This window comes from Stegodyphus dumicola, chromosome 3 (genome assembly GCF_044657685.1).
Source record: "Stegodyphus dumicola isolate Sdum_Otavi_A_Nest chromosome 3, ASM4465768v1".
Taxonomy (NCBI): Eukaryota; Metazoa; Arthropoda; class Arachnida; order Araneae; family Eresidae; genus Stegodyphus; species Stegodyphus dumicola.
This window is the reverse complement of record NC_140770.1, coordinates 275,818,014-275,841,131: the sequence shown is the minus strand read 5'-3', so window position 1 is coordinate 275,841,131 and position 23,118 is coordinate 275,818,014. Positions and strand designations below refer to the sequence as shown.

At 34.3% G+C, this 23,118-nt stretch overlaps 1 protein-coding gene across 1 annotated transcript; it reads left to right on the top strand.

Annotated features, from left to right (window-relative positions):
• The first annotated feature begins 1,655 nt into the window (after nt 1–1,655).
• On the top strand, nt 1,656–22,140 carry LOC118202864 (uncharacterized). Its single transcript, XM_035375073.2, has 5 exons — nt 1,656–1,754; nt 9,074–9,179; nt 15,770–15,900; nt 18,059–18,197; nt 21,812–22,140. Exons 1-5 carry the CDS (start codon nt 1,712–1,714, stop codon nt 22,032–22,034), a joined length of 642 nt encoding a protein of 213 aa, XP_035230964.2. The 5' UTR covers nt 1,656–1,711; the 3' UTR covers nt 22,035–22,140.
• Nucleotides 22,141–23,118: the final 978 nt, after the last annotated feature.

Below are 23,118 nucleotides of genomic sequence, written 5' to 3'. Positions count from 1 at the left end.
TTTAAAAAAATTTTTAATTTTTCAATAAGTACTGCCCAAAGAGCAGTATTCGTTTAAAAATCTGTGTGTCTCCGAATTATTTTCTATTTTGTGTTCAACATGATGCTTTTATTCAATCCCATTATCCTAATATGTACCCATACTGTAAATTGATTCATGTTTTAAGTGTTAAAAGAAAACAGGGAAGAAAATTCATACGAATTTACTGCAATTTTAAATCTAATAAAAACAATAACTGAAGATAATTTGTGAGAAGGGTGCATATGCTATTTCTAAAACGTTCTGAAATTCGACTAATAATGATCTGAGTAATAAATCTTCATTGCAAGAGCATTGGTTTGATTACGAATATGTTATCAGAAATGAAATGAATGCATAGTTTTAATTTCATTTTAATATTTGCTCATCAACAGTGTAGGGATTTATATTTATTTTTAACTAACAAGTTAAGGTTTAATTTTAAACTTTCCTATAAGCCTTCATTCCCTTAATTGTCAAAGACAGAATATTTAAATTTGGTAGCGCGCGTAAAGAAATGCATATTCTACCTTGTGAAGAAAGTTTAAAAACCCAAGGTTCAGTAGGAAAGAGAGAGAGTTAGGCTATTGCCGTCACCTCCGTGTCGTGAGCTTCTGCTCCCGGAGTTATTGCTCATATCACATATAAAATTGCCATTTGAGCACAAATTACGATTCATAGTCATACATTTTTTACTCGATGCAATATGGAATCCACATAAAAACTTCGATAGAAAAATAAACTAATTATATCAGCAACAGTGGCTGCGTGCTAATTAAATTTTTGTGTAGATGCGCAGTAAAATCGAAAGAAGCATTATATTTTTTTTTTAACTTCTGTCTTAGACATGATGATTTCCATTTATTTGGGATCATGAACATGCACACGGAATACTTTTGAAAAGTTTAGGTAAGTAATCATCTGTGAGACCTGAACGAATTAATCCATTTCACATCAATTTCTATTGGGAAACTTGTTTTGGGGTACTAACAATCTTCAAGAACGATTTAAATTCGTATGGTTTGTTTTCGTTTATTTGATAATGTCAAAGCATTCGAGAGCTGTCTGCTTAAGAGGAGAAATCCTTCTTTAAAGAATTTCGAAGGGAAACTACATCGTATCCACGCTATGCACGTGTTAAACTAAGAAAACACCCATGCAGTCAGTCCATTAATCGGGATTCGAACGGCGGACCAAACTACCAATGGTCATGACTTCACCGCTTGTCCGCTCGTGGGCCATGCAGCCAGCCTATTAATCGGGATTCGAACGTAAGACCCAACTACCAGTGTTCACAACTGGTGTAACAGGTATCATGTCTAATGACGAGATAGAAAGTATAATAATTTTCATGTCATTCAGAAACTATAATGAATTTCGCATTTCAATCATTTTGAACCCACTCTAAGCAAGTGATTAAAAGCTGTAAATTTCCATTCTGTTCCAAATTATTTTGAAAATGTAAAAAGGATTTATTTTACATTATAATTTTGCGGTACTTTTCTAGTTAAGATGGATGTGTAATATCGAGTGGGTATCCGGCAAACACAGTAATGGCGAAGGAAGTAGATTACATATATCCGCAACTTAATGAGATATGTATAAAAAAGCAATTTACTTTAATGTTATCTAAATATATAAAGCTTCCAGGCTCTCTCTATCCTTATTCCTCTTCACCGGCTGCACAGTCAACATGTGGGTTCTCTTTGCAATCGTTTCGGTCCTCGCTTCTGCTGGTAAGGTATACCTTGTTTAATAAACCAATATTCGAAGTTACGAAGCAGGCTTGGTATCTAGTTTTTGTACAACTGGTAATGGAGAAAAGAGGTTTAAATGTAGATTACTTTAACTCAAGTATCAATATGTTTAGAATAAGAAAGAGATATTATAATTTCTTAACAACTGGTAGTATTTGCTCAAGTATGAGAAGCAATTTATAAATTTGCAGGCTTGACTATTTTAAAATCATTTTTAAAAATTAAATTAAACAAATACAACATGCGTTCGAAGCATGCATTTTTTCTTGTTCCTGAATAATAAATGAATTCTCTTCCGTATTTAAAGTATCTCTTAAATCGCGTATAAAGTTATCTATCTTCCCAGTTGAATTAGGTTTAAATGTAAATTTCGCTCAGAAAGAAAAAGGGGACACTTCTGTATCAGCCGTTGTCGACCGATTCACGAAATTCAAATTGCGTTTTTCATGTCTCGAAATCGCGATTTAGGATATATATTACATTTATATCTAACTTCTAACATAGGTATTTTGTAAGAAAATCCGATGTTTTCTGAAATAACATATCAATTTTTTCCATATTTCGATTCTACGACTGAACTAATGCCGAACTACCACGTTTTGTAAAAATAGAACGAGTATTTTTAAAAAAAATAGCTCTCAAAATTGTAGCTCCTCAATGTTAATTGAATTTGTTATATATATCTATTAATATCTCTTTTCTATTAAACTTATTTGATCCCTTTTTCAAATATAATTCGAAATCTAGGCTTAATCCAAATACAATTCGCATATATTTTATGATTTACTTTTAAAATTTGTATTTTAAAATATTTTTATTAATTTTATTATAACTCAGAATGCACGAAATTTATATCACTTAAAAAAATATCTAATCGGTGCCACATGTTCTATTCAAATACTATTATAAATCTAGAACGATGTATAAAAGAAATTAAGCAAACAAAACAAAAAAGAAACAGTTTTTCATAGACGATTGAGTATTTCTCATTCACTTAATTCAGTTCTCTCTTTGCGACAAGGCAAAAATACATAAAAACTCAAAATATCTGTATTAAAAATTACGAAGTAAATCTTAAAAACTTATTTCCTCGAAAAAATTCCAGAAAAGATTAAGCATGATTTAATTCGCAATAATAAATGAAGGCGTTGTCTTTGTTGTTGCGAAGCTACGTTTCTCTAGATTGGCAACAAATCCACTACTCTGTGCTGTTTCAAATGCAAACAAGCAATGGCCGCCATCAAAAAAATTATTAGGCTTAGCGGCACTTAAACAAAACTTAAAGTATTGCATACAGATTTACTAAAGGCATAAAAACCTTAACCGAAAGATAAGAACTACATAAGTCAATCATTTTTAAAGCAAAAAATGTACAATTTACAAACATATAAACTGAGATCACTGAGCCGGGTAACAAAGTGGATATATATATACTATAAATATATTTATATACGTTTGGTGCGGCCGACTGCAACCAAAATACGAGGTGCACATCTACATGTTATAGCAGTCCTATATACAAAATTTCAACGTTCTGAGGCAACTCGTTTTTGAGTTATGCGGGATACGTACGTAGGTACGTACATAAGTTCTTACAGACGCCACGAAAAATTCTCTTCAGAATTCATTTTAAAGCACTTTTATAATTTTTTTTGGAGGAAACGAGTCTTTTATTCTGTCCTTACGTACAGATGTCACGCAAACACATCGTTAAATTGCATTCGATAGCGGTCGAAATGGATATTTTCGTTGAAATATGCTGCCTGAAACTTTTCGCGATTACAATACTTCCTTTATACTTCGTACAAGGAAGTAAAAAGGAATGGAAAATAGGTTGCTTTAAATTAAGAAGTTCGTTATGTTATTTATTGTTGGCGTAACATGAAAAAAGGGATCAAGATAAATTTTTAAATTTCTCCATATATTTTGCACCATGTTTTACAAAATTTAATATTTACGCATAATTTGAGTCGTAGAAAATGTCCGGTTTTGTGTCAAAATGCCTATGTTATAAGCATGCTATATATAAATCTAATATATATCCTAAGTCACGCTTTCGAGACGCATACAAAGGAAATCTAGATCGCTATGTTGATATCGGCACTAAATATTTAATGTTTCTTTTAATTTATCAAAGGTTGCTAGATTGCACATTATGAAAAAAATCTTATATGATACACTATCTACATTATATTATATTCATTAGGAGCAATCATACAATTTTTCTTTCATTTTTAAAATTATCGTTTTGCGTATAAAGAAGCGGCAAAACTTTAGTTGCGTTTAATGTTAAGTATCAAATACTTCAACGGATATAATTGAGTTCTTTCAAAGGTGGTTTTTCGTATTCTGTCTTTGTCTACAACTTAAAATTACAACTTAATAAAAGTTAGAATAAAGTAATATTTCCCAAGTTTTGAAAACTCACATATCAGTAAATAATTTTATTCTCTTCCATGGCATGCATTTTAATTACATCTCTTGGCTTGAAGTTTTCTTGAAGCAGTTTGAAAAATATTTTTTGCACTTATTATTTCACATTCTGAGTTATATATTATCTTTATACATAAAGAAGATGTTCGTAGATTACTTAGACCGATTTTGCTTTGCTATTAATAATTATGCTTTGAAAATATTTTTAACTGTAACTATATTTTTGAAAATATCTTTTATAGTCTGCTATGTTACATTATAATTTTTATGCAAAACAGCCTTTTTAGGGTTTTCGAAGAAATGTTTCGTATCCAGTTATTAATAATTGCTGAGAAATCCATGGATTTTTTATATCTGAAACTACGATAGATAATATTGTCAACAAAAAAAGAAAAAAAGTCTAAGTTTGGCTTCAAAGTGGAACAATTATTCCAAATACATATCGAAAGAAAAAACGAATGTTGCAAAGGAAAGATCTTTAATGTTAAAATAAATTCCTCCAAGTCCAAAGGACAATCGCGAAATCATTAAAATACTCAGTTACAACTGTAAGCAAATTGATCAACGCTGATTTGAATCTTAAAAAGACAAAAACACACATCGTCTTTCTCCACGCCATACGCGCTGCAGAACTCTTTATAAAAAATATTTATTAGGTCAAAAATGGGAAAATGTTGGTATATTAGATGAATATTGGGTGTATTTGAATGACTGTGATAAAAAGAGATCTATTTATTATCATCAAAGAGGAGGAAAAAAATATTAAAACATGATTCAAAGGATGTGAAGAAGGTTTTTCAAAGGTATTTATGATTTTTGCTGGTTTTTCAGACAACGCCAAATTGAAAATAAAGAGGCTACAGAAAATGGATGGATCAACTCCACATATTATCTGTAACATATTTTATACTCAATTTTCAAATATAAAATATTTTCTCTTTACGCACAGTGCCATCAATCAGTGGACCTGAACCAAGACAAAGCAATCAGACACACACCAAAATCCATTGTTAATTTCTGGGGAAAATAGAACAAGAAACCAAGCAAGACTTCACATATATCCCTACTAAATCCCCTGATCAATATTTGCACTTTCGGATTTTTAAAGAGCGCTTTGTCCAAACTTCGACCTCAGCCCTCTTTGGATTTTGGAAAGCTGTTCAAGAATGATTGAAAGAAAGTACCTCTTCCGATACTATAAAAAGCTTTATTGTCTTGGGAAATTATGGTGCAGAAAGTGAACATATCAAATAGAACATTTAAAACACAAATATTTCAGGTAGAATATTATTACGAAACGCCCAAGCACGGTAGCTTCCCCGCAGAGCAGTTTTAGGGTTGCTATAAAATGGCAAGGTAAGGGAGGGTTGTCGCATTTGGCGAGAAAATTGGCGATATGCCATGGACGGATGGAGAACCTTCTGAAACGAATTCTTACCAATTTAGCCCAGAATGTTCTCGAACACAAACCGAAAGCTATATAAACCCTGCTGGTCCGCAGTCAGAGTGTGTGCCTCGTCGAGGGGGAGAGTGAGAATGTCTCGTAAAGTGCAAGATAGTTAGTATCGAGTTGGTGTCTCCTCTAGCAAGTCAATCCCTACGGAATCGATCGAGTTGAAAGACGGGCAGCGAGTGCCGAGTGGGTCGTCGAGTGCACCGAAAGAGTCTCGTAGTGTATCGCAGTTAGTGCATCGTCAAGAGAGCATGTTGAGCTCCGGGAACGACTTAACCAAGAGTCGGGAGCTGTGCTCTGTGTGTCGTCGAGTGCACAGTCAAGAGAGCGTGTTGAGCTCCGGGAACAACTGAATCAAGAGTCGGGAGCTGTGCTTTGTGTGTCGTCGAGTGCATCGCGAGTTGTAGCGTGGAGTATCTCCAGAGTACGGGGAGTTCCGAGAGCGACCAAGCAGAGTCGGGAGCTTTTACTCTAGTGCCTTTCCTTGAAGCTCTCTCCACCGTGATAACCTGATACCCTGGAGGCTGTGTCGCTGATTGTGTCAGCGTGTTTATAGTAGATCTTCGACGACTGTAAAATTATTTTGGAGCTGCCTTGATAAATATTGGTAAATAAAGTGTGTTTCGATATTTCATCAAGTGTCGTCGTTATTTACTCCAAATCCATACGAACCCCGTACGAACGTGAAGGAAGAGAAAAACGCAACAACTGGTGTCATAAGAAAAAAAACGCAACAATATTTCTTCAAATATAATGAAAATCGTCTAAAAATGTGCGACAATCCTCTGCATGAATGATAAAACTCTAATTGTAGTACGTATAGTCAAGAAAATATCTAAACATTAAATGAAATGACCTCTCTATTTTGCTGTCCATAACACTGAAAACTGAGGAAATCCTCAAAACCTAGTTCTACAAATCAGCACCTGTAAACGCATTTATATGAACAACAAAATTAGTAAAAGACATGCATGTTAAATTTAAGAAATCATGTTGTAATGTTGCGCGCTTCCAACCTGCACGCAACAATAGTGGTGACTGCTATGAACTGGAAAGTCTTGAGAAGACTTTCCAGAAGACTTTCTAGAAGTCTTGAGAAGGGTTTAAATCCCTTTTTATTCAACTTTAGAAATTACAGATACGTGCTCTTGACGCTCACAAACTACGCCGACCCTGCGGTTAAAATAAAAATAAGAAATTAAAAAAAGAATAATAACAAGTGACTAACTACGAGGCTCTCTAAACGTAACTAACCTAACCGCATTCTAAGATACCGCTGACAATTCAGCAAACTTCTCAATATTACGTTGAAATATTTAACTATCTACTGAGGCAAGCACACAGGCGAAACGCGTGGTTCTTCAATTTCTAACTAGCCACTTCGTGAAGCAAGAAAGCACACTTTCGAACTGGTTTCCCTTCTATTTAACTAAGAATACTTCCGCTGACAATTTGAATCCTTTCGCGTTCTACTAAAATTTACATACTCTGGCATTGGCAATTCTAGGGGAAAGTAAGGCTTGACAGAAAAGATAGTTTAAACTTAAAATAAATGTTAGTTAAAATAAATATAAACCCTACAATGTGTTTTCATGATTGCATATATTTTCATTGATGCACTTACTTTTTAATACCGTTATTTATATAAAGATATTACCGTATTCATATTCTTTACCAATATTGAAAAATATAAAATTTATAGCTCTTGTAAACCATTTTCCTTTCCAGAAATGAACTCAATTTTCAGTTCAGGTGTCGTATACGGCCCGGGATACATGTGGTCGCCAAAAGTTGCGATATTTTGTGTTGGATGGTTTAGTTGAGATTATGGTGAGATTTTGTTTGTATGCAACCTTTTTTAAGTGGAAACTTTTGTGTCGAATCGTGGTTTCATTTCGTCCTGTCCTGCTAGTTTTTTGATTACGTGGTTGAATAATGACGTGTAGTTCCATGAAGGAAGTTGTGGAGAGATACCAGCCACGGAGAGAGATACAATATTCAACTATATTTACTTCGAGAAGATATGTTATTGGAGTTATTAATGAACCATTTGTTCATAGTTGTCTCCATGTTGACAGACAGAAGTGTATTTTTGTAGTTTTTATGGGTTGCAGGATTTTTGAAACCGAACTTGATATGTGAAAAGTGCTGCTGATTTGAAAATTTGTAAGATAAATTGTGTTTCTGATGGATTTGTGTGGATTTGCAGAAAAAATGTTGAGGGTAACGAATGTGGTTCTTAACTCTTTCGCATCGAAGTCGCCCCAAACGCCCAAACATTCAGACATCGGCTGGACGCCCGAAACGCCTGAATAATTTCCCACCCAGTGCTTTCCCCCATCACATTACTGCATTACTCATTGCTTTCAGGTGTTGTTAAATCACGTGTCAATCATTCTTTTGAATTCGTTGTTTCCTTTGTTCCTTCCTTTCCTTTGTTTACTGTCAGTGTTTAGCTTTTGATGCCCGAAGTTGCAATCCCGTCCCAAGGGGGAACTTCACACAGTGTCAAAGCGTCGAAGAAAGAAGTTCTCGCTTTACTTAAGTAAGGCTATTGTTAGCGCTATAGTATTCAACTTGTCATGGGGAAAAGCATTCCAGGAGAAATTCTTAGATACGGGCGTTTTCGATGTTTGGGGAATTGAGATTTTGCCCTCTCTCGATGCGAAAGAGTTAATGAAGTTTGGATTTGATTTTAAGTCCAAAGGGGCTTTGTCCCTGAAGGACTATTATTTTCGTTTTGCGATTTTGCGTCGGCAACTTACAAACAGAGTATCACATTTCAAATCGTTGCCACCAAATACTATCGCCCTGCGTTATATTTGAAGAAATTAAATAATGAAGAATCTGCATAAATGTGTGTATGTTTCTCGCATTGTGATAAAACAACGGTACCTAAAGCCATCCAATTTTGAATGATGTAATCCTAAAGCGAAAATGGGCATCTGAATACCCAAATATTTGAAATTTGGAATTTGCTTAATTATCGATTTCATATTTTGTAAAACTTTAACGAATTTCTGATTAAAAAACTCAACGATTTAAAAGCGAGCAATGGTAACACTCTACGGGGGGGGGAACCCTTTTTATCTCCAGGCCGTCGAACTGTGTATCGGAAATTCTAAAGATAGGCTCATTTTAAAATTATTTTGCCACATTAATATTGAATTGAATTTTATGGTTTAAGTGCAAAGAACATGATATTTATTAAATAAAGGATATATTCTCCAATGTTTGACAGCCACCAATTGTTTTAGCCTCTTTGATAAATTTATCTCATTAGCTTTTTTGCCAACTTCTCTATATGGAAATCTTAATTTGAAAGTAAAATATAAGTAAAGCAAATTACAACAGTTGTCATTCGTGCATAATAGAAGAAATTTACTTTTTAAAATTATTTCTGATATCTCAGCTCTAGGAAAGGACGACATCTGCCAGAAGAGGATTTATGAAGCATGTGATTATGATCACGATTTTGTGTTTCCAAACAACGAGAAACAGTTCGATGAGGAATGTTCGTAAGTTATTTATATTATAATTGTTTTTGTTTTCTTTCAACTTTTTAAGCACACGATATTAAAATTTATTGTACCAGTAGAAAATTTGGAACTACTCTTATACACGTCCTCGGTTGGTCAGAAACTCCACGGCGACATATTACTATCTAAAGCTTTTGTCGACATTTTTAAGCCTAAAATGTCTGCAAAAACGTGGTTTTCGCACGTGCAAAAGCCACGTTTTTAACTCACAGTTTACGCAGAAACAAAACGACAAATTTATATGGCAAAACGGTAAAGTTTCCAACCAAAAAGGTTTGATAAGAATCCCTGTACAGAGCGATCTGTTTTAACTTAAAAAAATCAGAGAATTGCACAATCTATGCAGCGTAGGAATCACGCACACCTCGCTAAAATAAACTAATATAATAACAATAAATTTCAAACAATACCATTTATACAGCGTTCTGTTTTAACTTAAAAAACATCAGTGAATTGCACAATCTAGCAATTAATTACGAACAATTCAAAAAAACAACAATAATTCATAGCCAAAAACCAATGAACATAACATTCTACAAAATAAGAACAACAGTAAAATAAAATGCACTTACCATTGCGAATGCTTCTTCAAACAGCAGAAATATCAATTTCAAACATCAACAAAACTCATCAATTTTCACCACTTCATCCTTCCACCTTATCTTCTGAGACACAGAACATACAAAGTCTAGCATATATTCGTGAATAAAATCCACATAAACACACCCGTGAACAAAAGACTTGTTAACAACTCCAACATCGTACCTTTTAGTACTGAATTTAACTTGCACAAAATCTAAAATATGCGACAGAAATTTTGCCACCACGTCTTTCATTGCAACATAAGCCATTTCAAAAAACCCACCAACACAACCAACCACTCCAGCAAAATTAAGTTTCAAAGTCAAAAGTGTTGCCAAACAAACAATATCGGGCCACAAACCATCGCAGAACACACAATTGTGACAAAAACCAGCGCACAATACATATCGCCACATTTGGCGATGCTATACATCTGGGGGCGAATATAAGACTAGTACCGAAAATTTTAATGTAAGTTTCCTTAATGCAAAAGGTATGCGTAACAATGCAGTGTTAATGGAAAATAAAGTATTAAGAATTATCTGTAAACCTAAAAATGTAATAACGAATAAAGGAAAGACTTAGAAATAAAATCATCATTTCAACTCTAAAATTATCTGAAAGTAATGATCGAGAGATTATCTAATCTCTCTGCTAAGCTAGCAAAGCCAAAGATCCGGTTTGGAATTCAAAGCCAAAGGCCCAGTTTTTGGCAATTCAATGGCTCTTACGTTTTCCCTTGGAATCAATTAGGAGTATAGAGTTGGAATTAAAATATAATTCGAACATTTTTGCAATTATTATATCCAAAAGAGAATATGCGTACCTTTTATTTAACACTAGCTGTCAGCCTTTGTCTGGCTTTTAAATGTACCGGAAAAATGGCTAAAGGGAACATCAAACGTTAAATTTAAAAACTGCGTAGAATTTTACTATGCAGAACAACTTCATAAAAAAAAGTTATTATGTATAACAAAATTACAATGAAATAAGGAATATTCCTTAATACAAATATTAATTATCCTAATAAATAAATTAACCAACTTCCCTCTGGAAAATCTAAGGAACTCAAATAGTATAAAGGAGCTTAAGAACTTTGTTTCTTAAAAAAATCACTCAAAACTTTTCAATATCTTAAAGACAGTGAAGTGAGCAATACATAACATAAAAGAATACAAAAAACAAAAAATTCTGAAAAACAAAGTATAATTAATGATATTTTATCTTATATTTTCAAGAGAAAAAAAATGACAATGAAATAAGCTATATCCCTTAATACAAATATTAATTATCCTAATAAAAACAATTAACCAACTTTACATTGAAGGAAAAAAATCATGCAAAACTTTTCAATTATCAAAAATTTCAGTATCTTACAAATAGTGAAATTAGCAAAAAATAACATGAAAGTAACTCAAAACAAATAATGTCGCCCAGAATTTTACTCTGCAGAACAACTTTATCATTAACTTATGACAATGAAATATGCCACTCTCTTAAAAACAGTGACATAAGAAATACGATGAAACATTGTTGCCAAACCCATATTTGTAAAAGAATGAAACTATTCAAAATGATGCGATTTCATCAAAAATCTATCAACATCAATAAGACAGGAAAATTGTTGCCAAAATCACATTTTTAAAGATGTGAGATGTGAGAATTGTACTCAGACGCTTCATTAAAAAAAATTTTTTTAAATACAAAATATTATGATTTTTTCAAAATTCATTTTGTAAAAGCAGTCGCAAGGATAAAAGTTTAACGTGTCCAAAAATCAAAGAAAAATAAACTGTACATTTTTGAAAATAAACATTTTTAGAAAAAATCCAGTTGAAAAGTGTTAATCTCCTTTTGTTAAATAAATTCGTATTTAATCGATTGATTGAAACACGAAATTTATTTTGAGTTCGTAAAATAACCAAGTGTCTACGTTTCATGACGATGTGAAAATGCAGTGTGTAGAGTAAAATCTCGCTTTCCTATAGCCCATTATGTCACAAAATGACGCGATTTTGTCACAAAACATAAAAAAAGTCGAATTCGAATTTCGAAAAAATAGCTTCGAGGTGCTCTGGCTCTTGTCTAGATGCACCTATGTACCAAATTTCATAGCCGTGGGTCTATTAGCTTACGCGCAACGCGAACGAAAGACACACACACACACAGAGACAGACTCTTTCTTTTATTATATGTAGAGAAGATGATGAGTGCCAAAACGAATTTTGGACATCTCACCTACAAATTGCACTTTGCTTTCATAATAATAAACCGCAATTTTTAATGATAAAATATAACGTGTCATGACTATATGAAACTGGGCTTTTTAAGAGCTCACTCACATCCTTAATAAAATAAATGATCTCTGAAGCTCTATGATCCATTTAATGAATCTTCTGCAATTTAAGAAGACAAAATGAAAGCATTCTCTCGAGAATTCTTGTTTCATAAATGTGTAGTAAAGAAGGCGGAATACTCCCCTCCCAAAATAAAGACATGAAGGGATGCAGAATTTTAACGTCATGCCAAGGGAATTTTTGAGGTTTTTATTCTCTAGCTTACTAGCTCGCAGTTATTTTGTCTGATCTAGACTTACTTCTAGTGATAGAATGTTTTTTTTATTTCTTATTAGACATCACTTTCTTCGTATATATGCCACATATAATTCAAAAACGCTACTTTAAATAACTGTTTATGCTTTTGCCTAGCATACCGTATTCATAAGCAAATTCATAAATTTTTAAAGAAATCATTTTTAGAACTTTCGCTACAATATTAAGTGCTGCCACACATTTTTTAGCCCGGAAAAACTATTATTGTCGAACTTCACTTTTTCGTCGAATTATTTTTGTTGTCGGTTTCACTTTTCAAATAACTAAAGGCTATCGTGAATGACAGCCGAAAATAAGTACTACAAAAAAGAAAAATATCATGAAGCTTTCCATAAATTCAGCTAGTGTCATTTCACGAGTCCAGCTCGTAATAAATAACAGCGATAAAGAACTGCATTTATTGCTTTTAAATCGCTTAATTTAATTAATAATAGGCAGATTAAATTTAAAAGAAAAATTAAATATCTTATTCGTCAAATAGCAACAAAATGTCACATTGAAGTTAAAAATATTTTATATTGTGTATCTTTGGAATTCCCCATTAAATGTTAAATTTTGCCATATATATATTTTGTAGTCGCTATATTATTTCTTTAAAAATAATATATTTGCTAACATTTGATGGAAACATTTTAAATGTGGTACTGATAGAAAAGTTACGTTTGAACCTGAAAGAAAATTACGTAAAATAGTAGAGGATTGTGAAGGCTGCTTTAAATAAGATGGATTTTTTACGCACAATTTCAGCAAAGTACCGTCTCTGTCAGTGTAGTCCAACCTTTAGTTACTCGAGCGCCAATCAAACCTTAGTATACGAAAGTGAGGGCCAGAGCCATTAAAGAAAGAAAATGAATTACGTATAAATCAGCAGTTTAATGTATCACTTTATTTTGCAGTCTAGAACTCAATGTGATGATTGGCACTGCTATTTGGTACAAGTTTATCAATGTCCACTCTGTAATGTCAATAAGTCTCAGGCTCAGGCTCGATTCCAGTGAAGCACTTTCAATGCGATTTCTCGTTTTTGATTTAATTTGTTTGACAGCAGAAAAAGCACTTTCACACATATATATACTGCCAAACAGCGATAACATTTGCAAAGAGAATTTATGCAGTTTGGGAAAAGGTTCTTTAGAAATCAGTTTCCAGAACGGTTTAGTGACATCCCACTTTTTAATCTCGTACAATGCATCTGCCTGCAGATCACAAATTTCCATCTGAAAGTCGCACTTACTTCAATCTCCATGTTGTTGTTTAACAATGAAAGTTTTTTTTTAGGGAGTCAAAATCCTGGAACTCTTTACTGATATCAGTAATTACTTCATGAAACATACTAAAATTTGTATCATTTTCTTTTTTCAGCTGCTGATAAAATCGGCAATAAACCGTTTTATTTGCCTTTAATACAATTACATTACGTTTTTTTACGAAAGCCTTCAATATGTCCATAAAAGCTGGTCAGAAAAAAACAAGATTATTTAAAAACTGGATTTCCTCCAATTTTTCTTGGTACTCATGTCAGATGTTTTCTTTTTTGATGAAAGCAAGAATTTCATTTCTCAACCCAAAACAGTGTTGCAGACAACTTCCAGCACTTAGTCAGGCACTTGACATTGTAATGAAATGCCATCATACTTCAGCATCCAAATTGTCCACAAATGCAATAAATGCTCTTTGTCTCTGGGCTTTGCCTTCCCTTATTAACCCTTAGCGCTCCGTTGGCTCCGCTACGTCCGTCATTTGTTCCGTAACTCCGTAGGCTCGGCTGCGGAGCCCAATGATTTTAGCATGATTAGGAATAAGATGTTACGAAATTGTCGGCGTTGGCAATTGTTATATGTAGTTAAAATGGGCTCAGTCTCGCTACTGTTACGATTGAAACATTATTTGACCCATTTTATGGTTAGCAACATGGAGAAAAATAATTCTTGTGATGAGAATATAGAGTTGAGTGATAGTGATTTGATTTTTTCATTGTTAGAAGATATTGTAGAAGACAATGTTGATTATAATTCTGACACTTTAAAGTAGTGGCTCCGAAATTATACTAACAAAGAGACGACGAATGGTAGTTAATGAACGTGAAAGCGAAGAGTCGCCGGAAGACTTAGATGAATGGCGCGATGTCACGGAAGAAGTAGATATTCCGGGTAGAATACATTTTAGTACTCTAACATTGGGTGGCAACAGTTTGAAAAGTGAAAAGGACACTTATAGTAAACCAACGCAAAATCGCAAAACAAAAAACAATAGTCCTTCAGGGAAAAAGCCCCTTTGGACTAATAATTTCAATATTCACAGCTTAATCGTTATCTTCGTCATCGAAAGAAGCAAGGATAATTGTTAATCTTCGAAAAGGTCAGTCTTTATTTGTTTTTGCTGTCGTTGTCGTTTTCTTGCTAACTACTTACGATGGTCATTTTTATGACATTTCTTACATCGCAGCCATTTTATAAAATATTATTCAATAGAATGTTGGCAAGTACATTGGTAACCAGCATTTTAATTACTGAGTGCTATTTCAGCAATATTCGAATATTGACTACAACATTCATCCGCAGCTAAGCGGAACGATCCTCAAACACTGTTAGTTTGACCCGGGTTAAGTTTCATGTGAGACCATAGCGGCTGAGCGATAAAGTCGATGAATACCGACAGTTCGGTCTGGGGTTTGGATCACGGCGAACGGAGTTTTCGTGGTTTTCCGCATTTATAACTGTTTACGAGCCAGTTTTCTTTAGAAAGGCCTCCACGAAGACATACTTTAGCTTAAGTAGATAAGTGCCTTGCCATAGTTAAATAAATCAACCCAACCGACCCGGATAAAATCTCGCTGAAAGAGTTGGCTGCATAGGAGACTTTGAGATTTCTGTTCATATGTGAAAAGCTGTACCTAAGTACTCCTTGTGTCATACTTGAGATAATCATCAATCTTAACCTTAATCATCATCGAAATATATTACCATTATATGCACGGGTACAAATGGAAGCTAGACCAACACCTCTGTATTCCCACAGGTGACTACAGCATAGCTGAACTTAGTTAACTATTAGGGTTTCACTCAAATTTCCGGGGTCCGAGGGTCAGCTATCTCTCTTTCCCTACCACTAACCTCTCGACAGAACTTCTGGCTTGCCATGTATTTTAAGTGCCTTCCCACGCACATATACTATACGCTTAAAAAGATCCGAACATTTTCGGGATTCGAGCACGGGCCATCCATACGGCAGTCAGCGTTAGAAATCTTTATATCGGGAAGGCGGCAAGATTTTGTAGAATAAATTTAAATGCATGCTATTAGAGTTGATTCTATCTATAAAAATTTCGCAACATTCTGAAATATCTGTGCATTTTAAATCATGTCTATTTTCCAGTATTCTATTGGACGAGAGTAACTGTAGACTGGAGTATGCAATCAAATGCGAATCTGATCGGCTTGAAGAGATTACTGAAATTAATGAATTTCTAGAAGATGTCTGCCGCAAAGGCTCAAGCCTTAATGAAGGTAAAATGTTCACTTATTCTTTTCCAACTTGTAACACCTTTAGTTCTCGTTCTTCAGCTATACTTTACTATTACGGTATATATTATCAGACCATTTAAATGCAAACGGTCTTTCTGTGAGGCATAACATCTGCAACTTAACTTTCTTGTAAAGATTGGTTTCTTACGTCTGTCGATCGTGATAGTGGGTCGTCATCAGACCGTGGAAGTTTTGGGCCAATCGTAAGTGCGGAACTGACACCCATTTATAAATATATTATAAATATAAATATATTTGAAATATAAAACCAATATTTCAACGCTTCGTTTCTGCACTTGTTAAAAACGATTTTATCGATTTCTATTATATTTTACGCGCTCGGATTTTATCGGAAAGTCTGCTTAGAGAGCTTTGAATGCGAACTCCTTTCGGATAAGTGTTTCAATCTGTAATTGTTTAATTGACCGTATTAATGGGCAAGACCTTAATCTTGCCCTTTAATACATGGTTATTTTGATAGTATAATCCCGTAGTTTTGAAAATAATCCATTACTTTCTGCTCTGTAGAACGCGAATAGTAAAAGTTTAAGCAATGAGTTAATATCGAGAGATAATGAAATGCATCAAATGAAAGTCAAATGTTATGTGTGTGCTATCACTTCATGGGCTCATATCACTTCATAACTGGCTGCTTCTGATTCCGTTGCTTGGCGAGAGTTTAATGGTCGACGAGATAATACGTAAGAACCAAAAATTCTATTGGTTAATTAATTACCAATTTACAAGCAATGTACTCGTTTGATTTTTGCGCTTATTTTGTTTCGTAATAATGCCTCTATGTAGGCTTACCAAACGTTCTAATAAACGTCAACGAACGTTCTAATCACAATCAATAGATAAGCCTAATCGAATAATTCCATCAGGCGCATTAAATAATTCGATGCAAATCCTACGTTTTAAAAATTACTCTGGGAATAATAATCAAACTAATTAACGAAAGACACATGATGATAACATTAAGTATTTAGAAGAAAAAGTAGTTTTTTGTAGAATAGCACATCATAGTTCTTTATAGAAGCGGCACTTCTGCTTCTCTATTCCTCTATCGTCAGCGTCTAAAAACTGCTACTCCTAATTTATGGCTTTCGGAGCTCGCAATAGAAAAGATGATTTCACTTCTGGATGACGTCACGGCTGCTGGATTACATCACGGATTCAAGCGACCGGCACCACATGAAAAAGGATATAAATTAACTGTTATTGGTGCAATTTTTCCCTTGCATTTTACGAAACACTTGCCTTTTTAAGAAGAGTAAATAGTAAATTATTTTGAAAATTATAGGCTTCTACCTTCAAAAGAATTATATATTAGCAAACGCGATATGATCCACCGTTTATGACCGACCAAATAATAATAGATTGGAACAAAACCGCAAGAAGTTTGTTCTCGTTTAATAAAGCAGTAGAAAGTGATGAAAGCCTTTTTTTTTACGAAGCGCAAAAACGAAGCTGGTCGAACAACAAATAAAGAGGTGATTTTACCCTCATAATTCAATAAAAACAACTGACGTGGTTTTGGCGAGGAAATGTTCGACAACTTTTATATTTCAACAATAGCGAACATTCACTTTGATACTTTGATACTTCCGTGCGTGTACTGGCACTCAGCACATGAAAGGGTCCTCAGCAGTTCACGTTTGAGTCCCGCATTGGACCTTGCGAGTGTTGAAATCCGCGCAGAGAGAGAGTTCTCGAGATGAGACAAATATCACGGGAGAAAAATACAGATGCGTTTTGCATCTGGGCTGAACACGTGGACGACGTGGACGAATTAAGGGAAGTGGGGAACTTTCACAGTCGACGGGATAATATGTAAGTAATGTAAGTACCACGATGCTCAGAATTGAAAATGATTGGCGCATCTGCCAATTTCCATGGTTCGATGGTAGCCATCCTTCGCGTTCGACGCAGGTACAAAAATATTATATTTATTTCAAATTGCGATTTTTCAATTTTTTTTTAATATTTTTGATGCTTTTAAAATTTTATTGGTGAATTCTTCTGCAGAATGTTAAACTGTACTTTGAGATCTATAAATTATTTAACATATTTGAACATTTAAAAGTATTTTACATGTTTAAAACTGATTTATATTCACTAGCATTTTTCTCTTCAACAGCTATTGCGCCCAATGTTGGATGCATCAAAGAAAGCATAATGAACGAATGTTCCGAAAGCACCAGGAGAGTGCATAGAAATTACAGAGAATACCTGAACACTAACGGTGGAGAATTTTCTGACAAGAAACTCATGTGCATGTAAATATACTGCATATTCTCCAGTCATATCCTTTAATTTTTCTAATTTTAACTAAACAAAAAAATCGGGCGTTCATGTTAAAACATAAGTTCAGTTATATCTGCTATTCTAAGACGACTTTACTTTTAAATTACTACACATTTCATCTAAAACACTAGTGTGCAATGTTTCTCACTGAAACATTTTATAATTTAAAAGTGCTTTTGATTTAAAGATATATTATTTAAGAAAAAATACAAACACTTCCCCCTTTAATTTGTGTGCGGTTCCTAATAAGATTTCCAACTTTAAAATTAAAAATATCTTGCTAATTTTTTTGTATGACAATTACATATTTTATACCGTGATTTCTATAGAATTTACCTGAGTAAATGAACCGAAGGAATTATAAAAAGTGTGACGTAAGGATTTACATAACTGGAAGTATATCTCTGCTGCCAGCGGGTTTGAAAATAAAGGCAGGATCTTATGAATAAAGTTTATAAACCAGGGATGCCCCACCTATAGTGCATGAGCCACACATGTTTCTTGCGACCTTTTGATGTGACTCCCATTCGCACATCTGGACCCTTCTCAGTCTAATAAAGTTATATGGTATTTCTCCCGTCTTCTTAGCATGCTTTCGTGATATAATGGCCAGCACACTCCGTGCGTATTGGACAAGTCCGTTGTTCGAGTTCCGGCGAGGGCATTGCTCATTTTTCATGTCTCCTGCTTCGAAATAACTTAATGTCTCTACAGTGGTGCCCGAACTAAAAAGGGTGGTGGATGATGACTCTTCACCACCAGGATTTGGCGATTGGGTCCGCTAATCGCCAGTCGCTAGAAAAGGGGGAGTGCAAAATATTTATTCCGCTTTCTTAGCATGCTTTCGTGGTACAATGGTCAGCACACTCGGCGCTTATTCGAGAGGTCCGATGTTGGAATCCCGGAGAGGGCATTGCTCATTTTCCATCTTCCCTGCTTCAGAAATGCACGGGAACCTTTCTGGTCAACTTTGCTCGGTGTAATCTTTACAATGAAATGAATTAACAACAGATATCTGCAATGCTACTCAAGTAAATACTTTTATAAGGACTATCTTTAACGGTTACTTTGTATAAGAAGATACACTGGCATTTTATTTTTAAAGAACTAATGGAATTAACATGTGCCAAGGTACTAAAAACCATACAACCGAAATTAATCTTCCTCTTCCAAAACTTATGTTCGTAGCAACAGACTTCTCATCTGCCATGATTGATTCTGCTTGTTTGTTTCATCACATTATGTAAGAATGAAGCAGATTTTCCAAACCTTTTTAACTGTCACTGGATCAGACATCATTAGACATTATGAGCAAAAGATTTACTTTTCGGACATGGGAGGAAAGTTCTTTTAAATTTTTATTTACCTCGGACCATTTTAGAATAAATTGTTCAAAGTGCTCTTTGATGAAAGCGATGCTGAATTTGGAACTTTAATTATGAAATTAGAAGCCTTAGTAGGTGAAAGTCCTAGGTTAATTTTCAGAGCATCTTCCAGAGATAAAACAATTTTTAGAAATCAGAAATGAAACTTTGATCATATTTGGTTATCTAATTTAGTCTTCCCTACAGACAGGACAGCGAAAATGAATAAAATGGATCTTGAACTGCAAGGGCAAACAAAAGAATATTATTAATTGGAATCATACACAACTTTATATCGAAGTTGAATTTGTGAATATCCAAAATAAAGCAATGTATATTTTTCCAGTTTACAAATTTGGTTGCTTGGTTGGCTTTTAATAGCACAAAACCTTGAAGGTTATTATGCGCCAGACGAATGGTGAATAAAATCCAAAATGCACAAACACACTATATCAGATGCATTGTTGAAATGAACCTGTAATGCTAATGAAGGCATGTAGAAATGACTTTGAGAGATGCTCTAGCAACAGGTAGAGCAGGATGAAAGGAAAAAAACTTCAAATCATATGATAAAAAGATATGTCTTTTAAAAAACTTATGAAGGTTGATCTGAGGGTTTCTTCCAATAAGATATGTTAATAAGATATGTTCGTAGAGTTAAAATGACATTCACGTTTCTGACTAAAAGCAGGGCAGCAGGTTAAAATGTGATTTACTGAAATGATAGCGTTGCAAGTGCCACAAATAGGTTCATTACCTTCTTTCAAAAGATACTGATATGTCAGTCTGCAGTGACCAATTCGTAGGCGAGTCAGCAGTACATCCTCCTTTCGATTCCCTCTCGACTTCCAAAACCCCAAATTGGGTTTTACCTGCCTTAATTTGTTCCGAGTCTGGCATTCCCAGAGTTCTTGCCATCTGGGCAAGATCTTTGTTCTGATGTACTTCCGTATGTCTGTAAAAGGAACATCATTTTCAGAGGTAATATCAACAGATTTTGCTGCGAGATCGGCGAGTTCGTTGCCTTTGATACCAGCACGTCCAAGCACCCAGCAGTACGCAATAGAATAACCTGCGTTTCTCAAACGGAGGTATGCCTTTAAAATTTCTAAAACCAAAGGGTGGCTAGTATTTTTATTTATTGATTCAAGACTTTACAAATTTGGAAAGCTACACAAAGAAAGAAAAGAAAATTAAAACAATCAAATGTTCTGAAAATACCGTCGACGTAAAAATAATTTCGAAATTAGAGTTTCTAATTTTAAAATTTCACAAAATTCAGACCATTAATTTATTCATTTCAAACCATTTGTTGGTATTAATATTTTCGATATATCACAAAAACTGCAAATACGTTCAATGAACGTTCTACTGATCTAGAGATGGAAGAAACTCATTTTCAGTCTGATCTGCTATTAAAAACGAGTATATCACCAACAGATTTTTGGATACTCGTAGATGAGATGAACTTCCACTGTTAAAGCAAACTTTTTGAAGATTAAATTCCTGCGTTGGATCAATTTGGTTTTCCGAAATAGGGTTCTCATACATGGTTCTGCAAATTGTTCTGCATCGAGCAAATTGCCTAGACAAAAACTAGAAGCGTTATGCTTTTAGACCGTTTTAAGTTCTAAATCTTCGTTCGCTATTTTATTTTTTGTTCCTATATAAGCATTTAAAGACTTTGCCATTTGCTTGAGTTGCGTTTTCTGTTATTTTAGTTTTTCTTCTTATAGAAGCATTTAAAGACGTTGCATCTGCTTCAGTTGCGTTTCCTGAAATTACCATGTCGGCCCAAAACTTAAACGATTTTTTTTCGCGAACTTATTGAATGCCCATCAGGGGCCGAGTGGTTAATACCGTTCTGTAATGATAGTTTGACCTGGCTTGGCTTCAAACCCAGGAAACGGGCTGTATGGTTGCTTTTCGCAGGTTTCCCCATGTGTAACGTGAATACAAGCCAGTTTCTCTCAAAAGGCCCTCCACGAAGGCATCCCTACTTTTAGGAAATAGCCCTCGAGCCTTTTCCATATCAAATATCCTAATCCAACCATTAAATTTATCTTTCATTGCTAAAAACAACGTAGCACTTAAAGGCGAAGACACTGAGGAGGAATGTTTCTATAGTGATATGCATCTGCGCTATGTACAGACAGAAGTATAATTTATGCAGAAAAAATATTCATTTCTAGTTAATATGTAGAGTTTTTTTCCCTCGACAGGAGCCTTGCCAGCGATGCTGCTTGCGCCGTTAATGCTGTTTCAGTACCCTGTGGCAATACGGTGAGGAATGCCGTTAAACAAAGTATCCGTCGCATTGACTGGATGGAACAGAAGAATGTGTGTACAAGAAAATTGAGAGAAGAAATTGCTAACGATATCCCAACTATTCAAATCAGCCTTTCCGAAAAGGTGATACTCGAAGAATTACTCTTGGACATCTGAAATGGATGAGACACATGCAGGAAGAAACTCATTTTGAGTACATTGATTAATGTTTGATTACTAATGCGTACAGAATTAAATGCAATAAATATATTTTGCAAGCACATTCCATTACTTTAAAATATTTCTTCCTCTTATTATGAAATAGTTCTTCTTGTTTTAATAAAGCAATCATGTCTTTTGAATTAAAACCTCGATCAAAAGGGAAACTTGACACAAAATGGCTAACATCTAGTCCATGAGACTAGATGTTACCATAAACTTTCCGTTTATGGGTAGCTAACATCTAGTCCATGAGAGAAAACCATGTTTTCCTGAAAATTACTTCCTCGATCAAAAGCTAAGGAAAACAATGCTAAAGCATCCCAGCACATTGCTCATACAATAACACGCTAGAGGGCGCTGCTACGAAAACATGTGGTATTGCATTAATATTTTGTGAAATGTTTGTCGCTATTTTGTGAAACACTAGCAAGCCCCCCCCCCCGATTCTCCAGTGACTCGAATAAGCGAACACGTGAAGCTCGTTACTGTATAAAATGCACGGAAATGCGACCGGCAGTATTAGTAAAATATACAGAATCAAATTCAAATTTTGTAGCATTGAATTTCTGAGACTTAGGCGATAAGCTTGAACAATTGTTAAATCCAATGGTACAAAAATAATATTAAATAAAGATTAAACGAATCTGGATCAGTTAAAATGTAACTCAAACAATGAACAATCAAGTTAACACAACAACTCAACTCCTGAAATTAATCAGAAACTTCACTATACACAATGTCTTTGTTAAAAACATTGTTAAAAACATAATGTACAATGCGCAAAAAAAAGGGGGACAGTTCTGTATCTCCCGTTCTACAGGGCCGATTGACAAAATTAAAATTGCGTTTTTCATGCCTGTAAAGCGCGACTTAGGATATGTATTAGATTTATATATAACATTGCTCTAACATAGGTATTTTGACACACGGGCGTTTTCTGAAATAACATACCAATTGTTTTCCATATTTCGAGTCTGCTATTCAAATTATGCCTAAATATTAATTTTTTTTAAAATTTGCTGCGAAATTTATGCAGAAA

What these genes read in the sequence shown, in the direction of transcription:
- LOC118202864 (XM_035375073.2), top strand. Translation starts at nt 1,712, where the DNA reads ATGTGGGTTCTCTTTGCAATCGTTTCGGTCCTCGCTTCTGCTG. An exon ending in TTCGGTCCTCGCTTCTGCTG is followed by an intron (nt 1,755 to 9,073) that starts GTAAGGTATACC and finishes CTGATATCTCAG; the next exon opens with CTCTAGGAAAGGACGACATC. An exon ending in AGGCTCAAGCCTTAATGAAG is followed by an intron (nt 15,901 to 18,058) that starts GTAAAATGTTCA and finishes TCTCTTCAACAG; the next exon opens with CTATTGCGCCCAATGTTGGA.